The sequence below is a fragment of the Aquarana catesbeiana genome, linkage group LG08, assembly GCF_042186555.1.
Source record: "Aquarana catesbeiana isolate 2022-GZ linkage group LG08, ASM4218655v1, whole genome shotgun sequence".
NCBI classification, from domain to species: Eukaryota; Metazoa; Chordata; class Amphibia; order Anura; family Ranidae; genus Aquarana; species Aquarana catesbeiana.
This window is the reverse complement of record NC_133331.1, coordinates 9,471,875-9,487,944: the sequence shown is the minus strand read 5'-3', so window position 1 is coordinate 9,487,944 and position 16,070 is coordinate 9,471,875. Positions and strand designations below refer to the sequence as shown.

Here is a 16,070-nt window from a genome sequence, read left to right as displayed (position 1 = left end):
ATCTTTACATTTGGCCATCCACTCCTCTGCATCCATGATATTTTTCACTAGATTAATCCACTCAGTACGTGTAGGAATTTGTGATTTCTTCCAATATATCGGTATTAGTATACTAGCCGCATTGAGGTAGATGTGGTAGTACTGATTTGCGGTATTGGCTGAGAGGAGTGGTAGGAACATGCATCAAGGATTCCAATGGGGAGTCGGGGAGCTCCAAGTCCTAAAATAATCTTAATCTGTGCGTGGATGTCTAGCCAGAAGGGCCGTAGCCTGGGGAATTCCCACCATATGTGGAGGAATGTGCCCCTAAGGCCACATTCTCTCCAGTAGGTATCTGATGTAGACGGGTATATCTTGGCTAGTTTGGAAGGGACTCTATACCACCTGGTCAAAACTTTATAACTATTCTCCTGCATTTTTGTGTCCACTGAGCTCCAGTGCGCGAGACGGTACAAGTGATCCTAACTGCGTCTCGGTAAAGACATGCTTGAAGGTCTCTCTCCCGCTCCCCAATGTACCTCGGCTTCCCCTCGCTATTCAGTGATTGTAGTAAATCGTGTAGCACAGAAATAGTGTGTGGGATAGCTGAAGTGGACATGCAGAGCTAGTCGAAGGGAGATGCCATGGTGGGAGATCGGACCCCCTGGGGCAGACTATGAATAAAGTGCTGGAGCTGTCTATAAGCGCCATTTGTCCATTGGGAAGGCACCATATTGCGTTCTCGGTGTGGCCATCGGCAGTAAACCCTGGTCTTGTATAAATCTTCCCACATCTGGACTCCCCGTCAGCCGCCCAGGCCCGGAAAAAGGAGGGGTGTTCCCCTGGAGCAAACCATGGGAAGCCACCTAAGGGAGCAAGGGGGGAAATTGGAGGTGCGAGCTTTCCTCTTTTTTGTTCAGGGCATCCCATATTGCCAGAGCGTAGGCGGCCATGGGAGAGACCAGCGTGGAAATTCCCCTACTCTCCCGAGGGATCAATGGGGCATGTGACAAATGCCAGCCAGGAGTTTGTCAAGTGGAACCCAGAGTTTAAGAGTTACACAATGGTACCAGTTGTGTTGTACTGCTATTGCCTCATAATATCTACGAACTACCAGGACACCCATACCTCCTTTTTAAATTTAGGGCGTTGTATCGTGCGGAGGGCCAATCGGGAGCATTTCCCATGCCATATATATTGCAGAAACAGGCTGTTGAGGGTTGAGAAGAAAGGTCCGGGCAGTGGGATAGGCACCATCTGCAAAAAATAGAATGCGGGACAACACATTCATCTTCAATACACTGACTTGGCCCATCCACGAAAAGGCAGTCCTGTCCCAGCTCTTTAGGTCTGTTCTTATAGCGGAAAGTAGCGGCACATAATTGCATTTGTAAAGCTGGGGGCAGCTTGTGGGCAGGTAGACCCCTAAGTATCTTAGCGAGGTTTGACACCAGGTGAAGGAGAAAGAGGTCTGCAGCTCTGTGTACGCAAGCCCGTAGGTACATTCAGGGATAGGATCTCTGACTTGTTATAGTTTATTTTAAAATTGGACAGTAGGTTGAAGTCTTTCAATTCGGTCATGATATTGGGTAGCAAAGCAAAATTAGGGGATCAGAGACGTAGAATAAGACGCCGTCTGCGTAGGCAGATAATTTATGTTCCGGGGGCCCTAACATGAAGCCTTTGATGGCACTGTTCAAGCTGATCTGGTTAAGCATGGTTCGAGGGTTAACGCAAAAATGAGGGGGGATAGAGGGCATCCCTGACGTGTTCCGTTGTGGATCGGAAATGCGTCAGCAGTATCCCATTCACATTTACCTTGGCTGTCGGAGAGCTATAGAGGGAGGATATCCACAGTAGCATATTTGGGCCTAAGCCAAATCTGGTCAACACCGTTCACATGCAAGTCCAAGCCACCCTGCCAAACGCCTTCTCGGCATCGGTGGAAAGCAAGAGACAGGGATGTGTCCTCGTCTGTGACCCGACCCAGTGAATTAGTTGGAGTGCTCTATTAGAATTGTCCCTGGCTTCTCTCCCCCTGATGAACCCCGTCTGGTCATGGTGTATGAGCGTCGGGAGGATTGGTTCGAGTCTATTGGCCAAAATGTTTGATAGTATTTTTATGTCAGTATTCAAGAGTGAGATAGGCCTATAATTCCCTGGTATAGCGTGATCCTTCCCCTCCTTTTGGGAGGACTGTGATATGCGCCATCAGCGCCTCTCTGGGCATCACAGTGCCCCCTAAGGCCATGAAATAGGCACACGTGGGGCTGGGCAGTAGTGACGGAAATTTCTTATAATAAGCATTAGTGAAGCCGTCGGGAACGGGACTTTTCCCCTTGGGGAGGTCTTTAATAACCGCCTCAATTCCTGACAGGGAGATGGGAGCGTCTAGCTCACTAATTGAGGCAGTAAGTTGTGGGGACTGGCCCTCGGTTAGATATTATGAAATGCCCACTTTCTGGGTTTCCGTGGAACCAGGTAGGGTGTCGGGGAGGTGGTACAGTCGGGCATAGTAGTCCCCTAAAGGTGTTGGCTATCTTCGTGGAGTGGACCACAGATGATCCAGTCGTGGTGGTTAGTTTATGTACATGTCCCATGTCGCGTTGGCATTTGAGAGCTCTAGCAAGTAGTCTCCCGCACTTGTTGCTAAATTCATAGAATTTGTGTGCAACGTGGCGTATTCCTGCCCTGATCTTAACGTCTAGTAGAGTGACCAGGTCTTGTCTAAGGGATTGCAGTTCCGACACCAGTTCTGGGGTGACGCGTAGTTTGTGCATGAGTTCGGCCGAGCATATCTTGGATAGTAGGGTCTGCATTTCCCCCTCCCTTGCCTTCTTTAATCTATCCCCCTGGGATATCAGCTCCCCTCGAACCACTGCTTTATGTCCTTCCCATATTGAGCCCATACCCACCTTGCCTGTCTTGTTTTCAGCAAAGTATAGGGAGATGGTATTGGAGACCTGTTTCTGGGCCACTGCGTCATCCAAAATGGCTCCATTCAGGCACCAGCTCCACGTCCCCGCATCCGAAGACAGAGGATGCAGGGATATGGGAACCGGGGCGTGATCTGATATGGTTATGGAGCCGATGGATGCGCCAGCCAAGGAGTCGAGGGAAAACTGGTCCATCACCAATAGGTCTATACGTGTATAGACATTATGGGTGGCGAAAAATAGCTGTAGTCCCTACCTGAGGGGTAGAGCAGTCTCCAACAGTCGACCAGGTGATGTGCCTTTAGGGACTTCCTAAAATGCTTCAAAAAGGCGAATGAATGGGTAGACTGGCCTGAAGACGTTTCTAGCTGTGGGTTGGGGCTAACATTAAAGTTACCTCCTAGAATGAGCTGTCCCTCCCTGAAGGTGGACAAGGATTCCAGGACAGAGTCCAAAAAGGTTAATTGTTAGCTATTCGGGGCGTACACAGCTGCAAATGTAAACCTCCGATTGAAAATGGTGCCCTTGATGAAGACAAACCTACCATTGGGGTCTATCAATTGGTCCACCGGTACAAAGGGGCATTGCTTGTGAACCGCTATGGCAACCCAACCCCCCCCCCCAGATTTGGGACGAGGGGAATTACTGAGGTACCATGATTTGTATAGATGAGTAGGGAGGCGGGGGACCGAGTCAGTGTGGAAGTGCATTTCCTGCAAAAAAAAGTGTGCCCCCAAACGTTTTGTCTCAAGCCACAACTTAACGCGTTTCGAGGGGGATCCCAGGCCACGCACGTTATACGACACGACTTTCAGGGAGGCCATGATGAGAAATTACGCAGTGGAGCAGCCGAGCCTCCAGCAGAAGGAGAGAGAGACCCGCAGCACACCAAGCCAGGCAACAAGCAACAGTGGTAGCATACCAGGCATAGATAAGAGCCTAAAAAACAAATCTCAGTTATTGCAGGTGAAATACACAGAAAACATAAGGAACATAACAAACATACTAAACAACAACAAAAAAAAGCCCAAAGGACGCACCAAAGTGCAATATCACCACTAGTCAGGAGCTGCCACCCCCTCCTCAAGACGAGGCAGTGGAGGCCAGCGAGCAGTGGCTTTCCCCAAAAGGGGAACATGACTCCAAGGAGTTGACCTATTGAGGGTGGGTGGCAGGGCATGGGGAGTGAGTCCGAAAGGGGGACCCTCTGTCGTCACCAGGTGCAAGGCCTGCACCTCAACTTAAGGCAAAAGGTGGTACAGCAGCCGGGGGTGGGGGGGGTGTTGATATTACTCCAGAAGTGGCGTGAAAATCAGCGGTGGACAGTTCAGCCAGTCAGGGTGTCCCCCGTGGAGAGGAAGAGATGTGTGCTTGACCAGAGGGGCCCCTCCTGGGTCCGTTGCGTCTTCTGCAGTGGGCTGGGCGCCAAGGTTCCTTTGTTCTGTAGTGTGAACTGCTGGCCATCTTTAGTGGCTGAACGGGAAGCCCCATCTGTAACTCAGTTGGGCACCTTGCAAAACCTCCCAGTAGTGGCTTGAGGGCATGATGTTGCATAAGCGTGCATCTAGAAAGGTCAGGAAAGAAGGTTAGCTTGGCACCATCAAAATCCACATGGTGGATACCCCTCACTTGGAACATAATGCGCTCCTTCAGTGAATGTTTGTGCAATTTACAGATAATGTCTCTGGGCTTATCAGGATCTTCAGATGGGGGGGGGGGGGGGGGGCGCATGGCTCTGTGGGCTCGGTCCATTTCTTTTTGGTCAGGAGCATGGCGGCCCAATATTTGCTTGAAGACTCCTTGCAGAGTGGGTACGATGTTCTTTGGGCCCGTGGCTTCGGACAGGCCTCTAATGTGGATGTTAACCCTGCGGCTCCTGCTCTCAAAATTAGAGGTCGTCCGATATGGGTTTTCCTCTGGCCGATGTCGATATTTAGAAATTTGGGCGGCCGATGGTTGATTATATGATGCCGATTTTAAAACAAAGAAAAAACCTCTCCCACTCCACTCCTACCACACACTTGATGTCCTCAGTACAGATGGCACTGGCAGGTGGCATGCACTGGTTTGGAACTGACAGATGGCACTGATTGGCACTGGCAGATGGCACTGGTTGGCAGGTGGCACTGGTTTGGAACTGACAGATGGCACTGATTGGCATGTGGCACTGGTTTGGAACTGACTGATGGCACTGGCAGATGGCACTGGTTGGTGGCACTGGTTTGGAATTGACAGATGGCACTGGCGGGTGGCACTGGTTGGCACTGGCAGGTTTCACACTGAGCCGAGTGTAACTGTGTGAAACTGACAAGTAACAGAGGAGAGAGAAGCTGTCAGAATTGAGCTTAATGTTGGGGGTGGGCGGGACCCAGCAGCTATCAAACACCAGCCATTGATTGGGCTGCTTAAGAAAAGGGGCTGGCCACATACACGTAGCGGCCCGCCCAGATCCCATCCCATTGGCTGGTGTTTGATAGCTGCCGGGTCCCGCCCACCCCCGACATCAAGCTCAATTCTGACAGATCCTCTCTCTCCTCTGTTACGTGTCAGTTTCGCACACTCTGCGGTTCTGGCAAGCATCAAGCGCCGCGCTGAGTGTGCAGAGGGGAGGAGGAACGGCGGCCAGTGTTAAATATCGGCCTAATTTTGATAATAATCGGCCGATGCCGATTTATCAAAAATGGCCAAATATCGGCCGATACATTGGTCGACCTCTACTCAAAATCATCCATTTGATCTAGCAGGGAGTTAATTCTGTAGTCTTGAATTGTACATCTATCAGAGAGGGCCTGTATGGCAGGGGTGGTCTCTTCCCACTGTGTCTCCAGGGACTCCACCCTGCCTCACAGGTGGGCTGTGTGTTACTAGGGCGTAAAGAGGATCAGGCCGCTGTGTACATTTTATAAAAAAATTTTAAAAAAGCAATGTTATTACATCCACTTGAAGACCCGGCCTTTTCTGGCACTATTTGTTTACATGGTAAAATCTGTGTTTTTTGCTAGAAAATTACTTGGAACCCCCATACACTATTATTTTATTTTTATTTTTTTGACCCTATAGCCATGTTTTTAAATCTTCTTCTTTCCTTCTTTTTTCTTCTTCCTCACCCTTAAAGTGGTTGTAAACCCCTTACAATCCACTTTTTGCTACAGGTAAGCCTATAATAAGGCTTGCCTGTAGTTACCCCGGATATCTCCTAAACCTGCACGGTTTAGGAGATATATCCCCTGTATCTGCCGACGTCATCGGCACATGTGCACTGAAGCAATGGCACGTACGTCAGTGAGTGTGACGACATCGCGGCTTCAGCCAATCGCAGCGCCGGAGCCGCGATACCGGGAAGTAACTCCGGGGAGAAATGTTGCCGGCCGGTGCTGTGTACGGGCACCACAGCGGGAGGCTTTGATCTCAGGTGAGTATTACATAATGAGCTAGTATGCACAACATACTTATGCGCACTTATGCCTTTGTCTTGCAGGTCGTTTTTTTTTTTTTTTTTTTTAATGTGGGTTTACAACCTAACTTTTAATTATGCACAATCTCAAGGCACCCCCGTTCTGTGTGAAAAACAAAATAGTTTTACACAACACGGCAACATCAACACACACAGTACACCCAACCTTAAAGGAAACTTCTTCCAAGGCAAATACACCTTTTCACACTGGTACAGACCTAGAATTTCAATGTTTCTCCTCTTCCCTCACTCATCTAATGTGACCCCCTAGTACTGACAGAGACGGGGGGGGGGAGAGACACGCTTTCACTTCTAGTCAAGTCAAGCTTCATTGTCATTTTACTACACGTAAGAACATACAGTAGAATGAAATGTCACAGGGCCACGGTGCTACATACAAATGAAACATAACTATAAATAAATATACAAAGAATAAAAAGACCAATAAAAAAAACCTATACACATCTGGGAACTACATAACTGTCCATATACTACATGTTTCCAAAAGTCTTTGTACCATATTTCTATATGGTAAATATCAATTCTGACGGTTTTTCCTATTACTAAAGTTGAACTCGTCACTTTTTCTAATTATGATCTGCCCCCCGGCTACAATACTACACTTATCCACTTGCTGACCGGGGCCTTTTCTGGAACTTTTTTTGTTTACAAGTTTAAAAATAAATTAGAACCTCCAACTATTTAAAAAAATTTTTTTTTTCTCCCCTCCAATTTATTTTTTGTTATTTTTTTAAGGTCACTCAGTTTGGGTGCAAGTCGTTTGCTCTGCTGTTTGATGACATCGATCACAACATGTGCCCGGCGGACAAGGAGGTGTTCAGCTCTTTCGCTCACGCACAAGTGTCAATAACGAATGAAATTTATCAGTACTTGGGTGAACCAGAGACCTTTTTATTTTGTCCTACAGGTAACTATATACTGGAGATGTGCGTGCCAGAATATCGGCATTTCCGCTAATCTGCTGTGTTTTTATCTTGTGGCTTTTACTAAAGTTTTCTGGTCAGGGGAGTTTTTTAGTTTTTGGTGGCGATACCTTAATCTACTACAGATGTGGCCAACTAATAGGTGTGCCAAACTTGTCACATTTCAATCAAGCAATTAAAAAAAAAAAAAAAAAAATTATATATCAAATTTCTTCATAAATTTAGGCCAATATGTACTCTGCTACATATTTTTAGTAAAAAAAAAAAAAAAATCCCAATAAATGTATATTGATTGGTTTGCGCAAAAGTTATAGCCTCTAGAAACTATGGGATATTATTTATTTTACTAGTAATGCCATATTGCGGCAGACAATTTGCATGCTAACTGACGCTTTTTGTGAACCAGTGACAATAATGCAGTAATCAGTGCTAAAAAAAAAAAAAAAAAAATGCACCGACACTGGCTGGGAAGGGGTTAACATCAGGGGCGATCAAAGAGTTAACTGTGCCTAACCAGTGATTTTGTGTACTGTGGGGGGGGGGGGGGGGGTGTTTTTTACTAGTGGAAGACATGGATCTGTGTTCCTGCTTTGCAGAAAAACAGGATACATACCGTTTCCCTACTAACAGAACGGAAATCTGCCTGTGTACTGAACATTTGGCGGGTGCCGGCGGACATAGTCAGCGGTACTGCCGGAGGCGCGCATGCACGTGCCCTACCCCAAAGAGCCGGGTCACACGTGTGTGTGTGTGTGTGTGTAGATACATAGAGAGAGAAAGAGATGTCTATCTTTTTCTCTCTCTCTTTTTCTCTTTCTCTTTCTCGCTCTCTCGCTCTCTCTCTTTCTTGCTCTCTTTCTTTCTCGCGCGCTCTCTCGCTCTTTCTCTCGCTCTCTCTTTCTCGCTCTCTCTTTCTTTTTCGCTCTTTCTCTCTCTCGCGCTCTCTCTCTCTTTCTTGCTCTCTTTTTCTTTCTCTCTTTCTTGCTCTCTTTTTCTTTCTCTCTTTCTTGCTCTCTTTTTCTTTCTCTCTCTCTCGCTCTCTCTCTCTCGCTCTCTCTCGCGCTCGCTCTCGCTCGCTCTCGCTCGCTCTCGATCTCTCTCTCGCGCGCTCTCGCTCTCTCTCTCGCGCGCTCTCGCTCTCTCTCTCGCGCGCTCTCGCTCTCTCTCTCGCGCGCTCTCGCTCTCTCTCTCGCGCGCTCTCGCTCTCTCTCGCGCTCTCGCTCTCTCTCGCGCTCTCGCTCTCTCTCGCGCTCTCGCTCTCTCTCGCGCTCTCGCTCTCTCTCGCGCTCTCGCTCTCTCTCGCGCTCTCGCTCTCTCTCGCGCTCTCGCTCTCTCTCGCGCTCTCGCTCTCTCTCGCGCTCTCGCTCTCTCCCTTTCTTGCTCTTTCTTTCTCGCGCGCTCTCTCGCTCTTTCTCTCGCTCTCTCTTTCTCGCTCTCTCTTTCTTTTTCGCTCTTTCTCTCTCTCGCGCTCTCTCTCTCTTTCTTGCTCTCTTTTTCTTTCTCTCTTTCTTGCTCTCTTTTTCTTTCTCTCTTTCTTGCTCTCTTTTTCTTTCTCTCTCTCTCTCGCTCTCTCTCTCGCGCTCTCTCTCGCTCTCTCTCGCTCTCGCGCTCTCGCTCTCTCGCGCTCTCGCTCTCTCGCGCTCTCGCTCTCGCTCTCTCGCGCTCTCGCTCTCGCTCTCTCGCGCTCTCGCTCTCTCTCGCGCTCTCGCTCTCTCTCTCTCGCGCTCTCTCTCTCTCTCGCGCTCTCGCTCTCTCTCTCTCGCGCTCTCGCTCTCTCTCTCTCGCGCTCTCGCTCTCTCTCTCTCGCGCTCTCGCTCTCTCTCTCTCGCGCTCGCGCTCTCTCTCTCTCGCGCTCGCGCTCTCTCTCTCTCGCGCTCTCGCTCTCTCTCTCTCGCGCTCTCGCTCTCGCTCTCTCGCGCTCTCGCTCTCGCTCTCTCGCGCTCTCGCTCTCGCTCTCTCTCTCTCGCGCTCTCGCTCTCTCTCTCTCGCGCTCTCGCTCTCTCTCTCTCGCGCTCTCGCTCTCTCTCTCTCGCGCTCTCGCTCTCTCTCTCTCGCGCTCTCGCTCTCTCTCTCTCGCGCTCTCGCTCTCTCTCTCTCGCGCTCTCGCTCTCTCGCGCTCTCTCTTTCTTTCTCTCTCTCTCTCTTTCTTTCTCTCTTTCTTTCTCTCTCTCTCTCTTTCTCTTTCTCTTTCTCTTTCTCTTCTCTTTCTCTTTCTCTTTCTCTCTCTCTCTCTCTCTCTCTCTCTCTCTCTCTCTCTCTCTCTCTCTCTCTCTCTCTCTCTCTCTCTCTCTCTCTCTCTCTCTCTCTCTCTCTCTCTCTCTCTCTCTCTCTCTCTCTCTCTCTCTCTCTCTCTCTCTCTCTCTTTCTCGGTACTGAGGGTTGTGTGAACACAATGTGCATTTTACCTGCAGGAGTGCAAGTGTGAATGAAGCTGAACTCCTCATATTGTATAGAGTCGGCAGTCACATGTCCTGTTCTCTGCTTTCTGTTATAGAATATTGCGGCACCTTCTGCTTCCCAAATGTTGCTCAGTCCCCTTACCTGCGGACAGTCGGTGAGCGGTTGCTTCCCCGGATCGATGTCCTCTGGACAGGTGAGATAGTCGCTCTTCTATACCTTTTTTGTATGTAAATGTCATCGAGAGTTACTGTCTTCTGAATACTGCAAAGTGAGATCCTGGAAAAGGTGAAAAAGGGGCCTAAAGCTCCACCTGCCAAATGTCAGATTTATTTGGGGAAAAATAAACAGTAAATGTACATGTTACCCACTCGCCGACCACCCACTGCAAATATACCTCATTACTTTGATGTTAAATACCGATGGTATGGCAGCAGCTAGCTACTATAACCCAACCCCCCCGCAGTATCGTTATTTACTATGGGGCGATTTGCTACAAGATAAAGGTGCAGGCGGATTTGCTGCGGGATCACCATTTATAGGCACTTCCCGGACGTTTCCGAGCTTATCAGAGCCATTGGTAAACCCGGAAGCGATTCGATGCGGCCGTTTTCTGGGCACGAAGTCAAGTGAGAGCAAGATGGGCCCCCACTCCGCTCTATGCCCTTGGAGGACCAGAGCGACCTTTGACGTCACTTCCAGTTTTTGGGCATAAAGAAATGGTGTGGTTTTTGTTTTTTTGGCCAAACTGTCAAATTTTCGTTTGTTATAAAATTTTGCAAAATATTTTTATATTTAAATGATTTTATTGAAAAAATTCACAAATAACAAAAGTAGCAGGTAAACGGAGGCCAATTCTCGGTTTTGCAAACAATTTTTATTCATAAATTTAGGTCAAAATCTGTTCTGCTACATTTTTTTTGGCGAAAGTAACCCAAATCAGTGTATATTATTTAGTCTGTAGGAAAGTTATAGAGTCCACAAACTATGGGATATACAGTATCTCACAAAAGTGAGTACACCCCTCACATTTCTTCTCTCTTTTCATGTAACAACACTGAAGAAATGACACTTTGCTACAATGTAAAGTAGTGAGTGTACAGCTTGTATAACAGTGTAAATTTTCTGTCCCCTCAAAATAACTCAACACACAGCCATTAATGTCTAAACCACTGGCAACAAAAGTGAGTACACCCCTAAGTGAAAATGTCCAAATTGGGCCCAATTAGCCATTTTCCCTCCCCGGTGTCATGTGACTCGTTAGTGTTATAAGGTCTCAGGTGTGAATGGGGAGCAGGTGTGTTAAATCTGGTGTTATCGCTCTCACTCATACTGGTCACTGGAAGTTCAACATGGCACCTCATGGCAAACAACTCTCTGAGGATCTGAAAAAAAATAATTGTTGTTCTACATAAAGATGGCCTAGGCTATAAGAAGATTGCCAAGACCCTGTAACTGTGCTGCAACACGGTGGAAAAGACCATAGGACTAGTTCCACTCAGAACAGGCCTTACCATGGTCCACTAGAGAAGTTGAGGTCACGTGCTCAGCGTCATATCCAGAGGTTGTCTTTGGGAAATAGACTTATGAGTGCTGCCAGCATTGCTGCAGAGGTTGTAGGGGTGGGGGGGTCAGCCTGTCAGTGCTCAGACCATACGCCGCAATCTGCATCAAGTTGGTCTGCATGGCTGTCATCCCAGAAGGAAGCCTCTTCTAAAGATGATGCACAAGAAAGCCCACAAACAGATTGCTGAAGACAAGCAGACTAAGGACATGGATTACTGGAACATGTCCTGTGGTCTGATGAGACCAAGATAAACTTATTTGGTTCAGATGGTGACAAGCGTGTGTGGCGGCATCCAGGTGAAGAGGACAAAGACAAGTGTGTCTTGTCTACAATCAAGCATGGTGGTGGGAGTGTCATGGTCTGTGGCTGCATGAGTGCTGCCGGCACTGGGGAGCTACAGATCATTGAGGGAACCATGAATGCCAACATGTACTGTGACGTACTGAAGCAGAGCATGATTCCCTCCCTTCAGAGACTGGGCCGCAGGGCAGTATTCCAACATAACGACCCCAAACACACCTCCAAGACGATCCCTGCCTTGCTAAAGAAGCTGAGGGTAAAGGTGATGGACTGGCCAAGCATGTCTCCAGACCTAAACCCTATTGATCATCTGTGGGGCATCCTCAAACAGAAGGTGGAGGAGCGCAAGGTCTCTAACATCCACCAGCTCTGTGATGTCATCATGGAGGAGTAGAAGAGGACTCCAGTGCCAACCTGTGAAGCTCTGGTGACCTCCATGCCCAAGAGGGTTAAGGCAGTGCTAGAAAATAATGGTGACCACACAAAATATTGACACTTTGGGCCCAATTTGGACATTTTCACTTAGGGGTGTACTGACTTTTGTTGCCAGCGGTTTAGACATTAATGGCTGTGTGTTGAGTTCTTTTGAGGGGGCAGAAAATTTACACTGTTCCAAGCTGTACACTCACTACTTTACATTGTAGCAAAGTGTCATTTCTTCAGTGTTGTCATATATATATTTTTTTTACTTACGGTCACCAGTGCAGTACAGTGTTATCAAATGACTGGTTTGGCAGTGATCAGGGTCTTCGACTGGTGACAGTATATTTAATCATTTCTTTCAGTTTTTAACATTTTAACATTATTTAAAAAAAAAAGAAAATTATTTCCTTTCCCTTCCATTTTTTTACAATCCTTTTATTTTTACACACACTGACCAGCGCAATATAGTGTTACCAGTGCCCTCCCTGGGGGTCTGCGAGCAGGGGGCATATAGGAACCTGCAAGCCGCCTTTTAAGAAAGGGGGCCCCAGGATCCCGCCCCCCCTGCGAATGAGTAATGGGGTACTGTACCCCTACCTATTCACCTAACAACAAAAAGCGGTGTAGGGTTACAAAAAAACAGTAGACTGTCCTTCTATTAAAACTGTAGCATATCCCCCGTCGTAGCTCCAACGTGTCTTTTCTCCGGTACCGCCACCAATGTCGTCTTCCTCCGGTTTTCTCCCTCCACTGCCCCGCTAAGAATAAAAAACACAGTCCTCCGACGCGGACTCCCGACGTTGTCCGCTCCGGTGTCTACCAGTTCTTATATAGCCATGAGGCATGGCCACCAGGTGACATCACCCTGAGACCCGCCCCTTTGTGATGTCCCGCTACCGTGACGTCACAAAGAGGCAGGGTCTCAGGGTGAAGTCACCTGATGGCACCAAGAAAGCAACGGGGGGAGGGGGGGGGGAATCATTTTTGAAGCAATTGTAACGTGTGACCTGGACTTTAAGGTTACAATTTTTTTTAGTGATGGGGGCTTTGATTGGCATTCAGAGCCCCAAGAGACAGGCAGAAAATAACACTTGGAACTTTTTAACCCAAATGTGACCATTTTTCCTGCAGGCCCGAAAGTGGTTTCCAAAGACATTTCTGTGGAATCCATTGAGGAGGTTTCCAAAATCATCAAGAGGTCACCGCTGATTTGGGACAACATACACGCCAATGACTACGACCAGAAGAGGCTGTTCCTGGGTCCTTACAAGGGCCGATCTACCGAGCTCATTCCTAGGCTCCGGGGAGTGCTGACCAATCCAAACTGCGAATTCGAGTCGAATTACGTGGCCATTCACACGCTTGCTACGTGGTATAAATCCAACATGAATGGCGTGAGGAAGGATGTCGTAATGGGTAAGTATGCAACAGTAAAATGTTTTAAATGTGGTTTGTTGGGGGGGGGGAATCAATGTACTGTACACTACAGCATGATTGACAATTAAATTGTACTGTATTTACTACGGTGACATGGCAAGAGCTATTACACCGACCTTGTGACCATTCAGGGCCAAGCAGAATTTTTTTTTTTCAGCGGTATTAACCACTTCCCACCCATATGAAGCCATATGACGTCCCCGATTGAATTGATGCCTGCAGCTGCACCTTCCCAGTATTAAAATTTTCAGCCGGCGATTCACTTTTTTACCAGAACTCATTAGAGTGGCTGAACAGCCACTTGATCACTTCTGCGGGTGTCACCACCATCGCCGCCGCCACATTTTCCAGGTGTTTACCGTCTGATTACAGAGCACAGGAACGATGTGACCCAACGGCGGCACTACACAGAGAAAGGAACTGACGTCGTTCCTCCGTCTTTGTGACCCTAGAAACAGCCAGGGAAGCAGACTATCAAACTGATCTTGCGCTGGATCGCGACAATGGAGTCTGGTCCTGTCCACATGCCTGGAACAGCACCCGGCTCAGCCTCTCGGCGAGCCACTGAGAGGCTGAGCCGGTCGCTCCCACCCCCCTCCACAGCCCAGCGCTTCAGTGAGCACGGCACTACACAGAGAAAGGAACTGACGTTGTTCCTCCATCTTTGCGACCCTAGAAAAATCCATGGAAGCAGAATATCAAACCGATCTGTGGGTGTGATTTGGCTGCATTTGGAGTCTAGAGGAGAAATCTGGGGTCTAAATATAATAAGCACCTGAAATAAATAAAATTAAATAAATCTCTCCATAAAGGGGACCTATCATGGCCCATGCTTTCACAAGCAATGTTCAACCCTTGTGAAAGCAATAAAGTTGTTCAAAAAAAGTTAGAGACAGGGTAATAAAGTTTTGAATAACATAATATCGCCACACTGCCCCAGCCCCCCACACCCCCGCCCCCCATGCTTACACTTAAAAGTCATAAGTTGCACACGCATATATAAACGGTGATCATGCCACGCGCGCGGTATTGCTGCGAATGTTGGAGCAAGATCAATGCCCCCCCGTCATTGGATTTGATTGACAGCAGCGGGAGCCAATGGCTGCGCTGCTATCTATCCAGTCAAGAGCCGGGAACCCGTGGAGAGAGGGACGTCGGGGATGCGCCAATGGAAATTCGGGGCTCAGGTTAGTAAAACACGGGGGGCTCGGGGGCCGGTGACTGCAAGGTGTTTTTTTTTTTTTTTTTTTTTTTTTTTTTTTTTTCTTTTTTTCACCTTAATGCATAGATGCATTAAGGTGAAAAAACACGAGAGTTTACACCCCCTTTAACATCCGGCTAAACCGGAAGTTTTGTCATGTCATTGCTTAGCCATAGCCAATCCTGGCTTTCTTTGGGTATTCGACCAACCGGCGGACGTGCCAGATGGTAGTTCTGGTCTCCCAGTGTGATGGGAGAGCCTGGGTAAGCTGCTAGTGGGGGGGGGGGGGGGAGACACCCCACCGCTGCTTGTAATAGCAATTTAGCGGCTAGTTAGCTGCTAGGATTGCTTTTAGAAGAGAGACTGCTGGCTCTCAAAAACAAAAAAAAAAAAAAAAAGCAGCTGCATGTCATCCCAGTACAACCACTTGAAAACCAATGACGTACGAGACTGGGCGGCCATGTTTGGTTAGCTTTACTCTATGGCTACGGCATCCAGGATCATAAATACTGGAATTATCGGTGTTCAGAATTTTGAGGGGCCAAGGCACTGAGATCTTCCCGTATCTGAGGTCTGTAAGTTGTGTGTGTGTGTGTGTGTGTGTGTGTGTGTGTGGGGCTTCTATTTGGGAGGGTGCAGCGACCATTCAAAAATATAGGAAATGGTCAACCCCCCCCCTCCAACTTTTTGGTACTGACTTTGATTTTTTTCTTCCTTTGCAGCGGATAGTGAAGACAGCACGGTGTCCATACAGATCAAACTAGAGAATGAAGGCAGCGATGAAGACTTGGAGACGGACGTGCTGTACAGTCCTCAGATGGCTCTGAAGTTGGCTCTGACAGACTGGCTGCAGGAGTTCGGAGTGCCTCTTCAGTACAGCAGTATGTTACACCTTCCATACCGATCATCTCATATTAGGAGGGTAAAATAAGCACCTAATGGATGAGTTCACCTTTCCTAAATATGGGTGTAACATGATCGTAAAGGTGAACCTAGACCTTAAAGCTAAGTTAATCTTGCTTGCAAGGATAATTAAACAGCAATGAATCTCAAATATATTTCCTAGAGAAAAGTGTACAGTGGCTGAGTGGTTAGCACTTCCGCCTGGCAGCACTGGGGTCTTCGGTTCGATTCCCAGCCAGGGCACTCCCTGCCTGGCATTTGCCTGGGAGAACATCCCTGTGGCTGCGTGGGTTTCCTCCCACACTCCAAAGACATGCTGGTAGGGTAATTGGCTCCGGTCTAAATTGTCTCTACTATGTGTATGTAGAAATGTGAGATTAGGGACCTTAGATTGTAAGCTTCATGAGGGCGGCTCTCGTGCACATCGCTGGAAGATCGAGATCTGGCTCAGGTAAGTATAAGGGGGTCTGGAGGAGGGGAGATTCTACATGCAGAGGGTTTTTTTTTTTACCTTAACCTGATACTAAAG

At 48.0% G+C, this 16,070-nt stretch overlaps 1 protein-coding gene across 1 annotated transcript in view; it reads left to right on the top strand.

The window, feature by feature from the left end:
* OGA (O-GlcNAcase) overlaps positions 1-16,070 on the top strand; it is a 92,026-nt gene that overhangs the window by 36,452 nt on the left and 39,504 nt on the right. The window contains exons 5-8 of the mRNA XM_073595485.1: positions 7,126-7,297; positions 9,808-9,906; positions 13,132-13,416; positions 15,361-15,519. Of these exons, the coding sequence (XP_073451586.1) occupies positions 7,126-7,297; positions 9,808-9,906; positions 13,132-13,416; positions 15,361-15,519 (715 nt within the window). The remainder of the gene's footprint in view (positions 1-7,125; positions 7,298-9,807; positions 9,907-13,131; positions 13,417-15,360; positions 15,520-16,070) is intronic.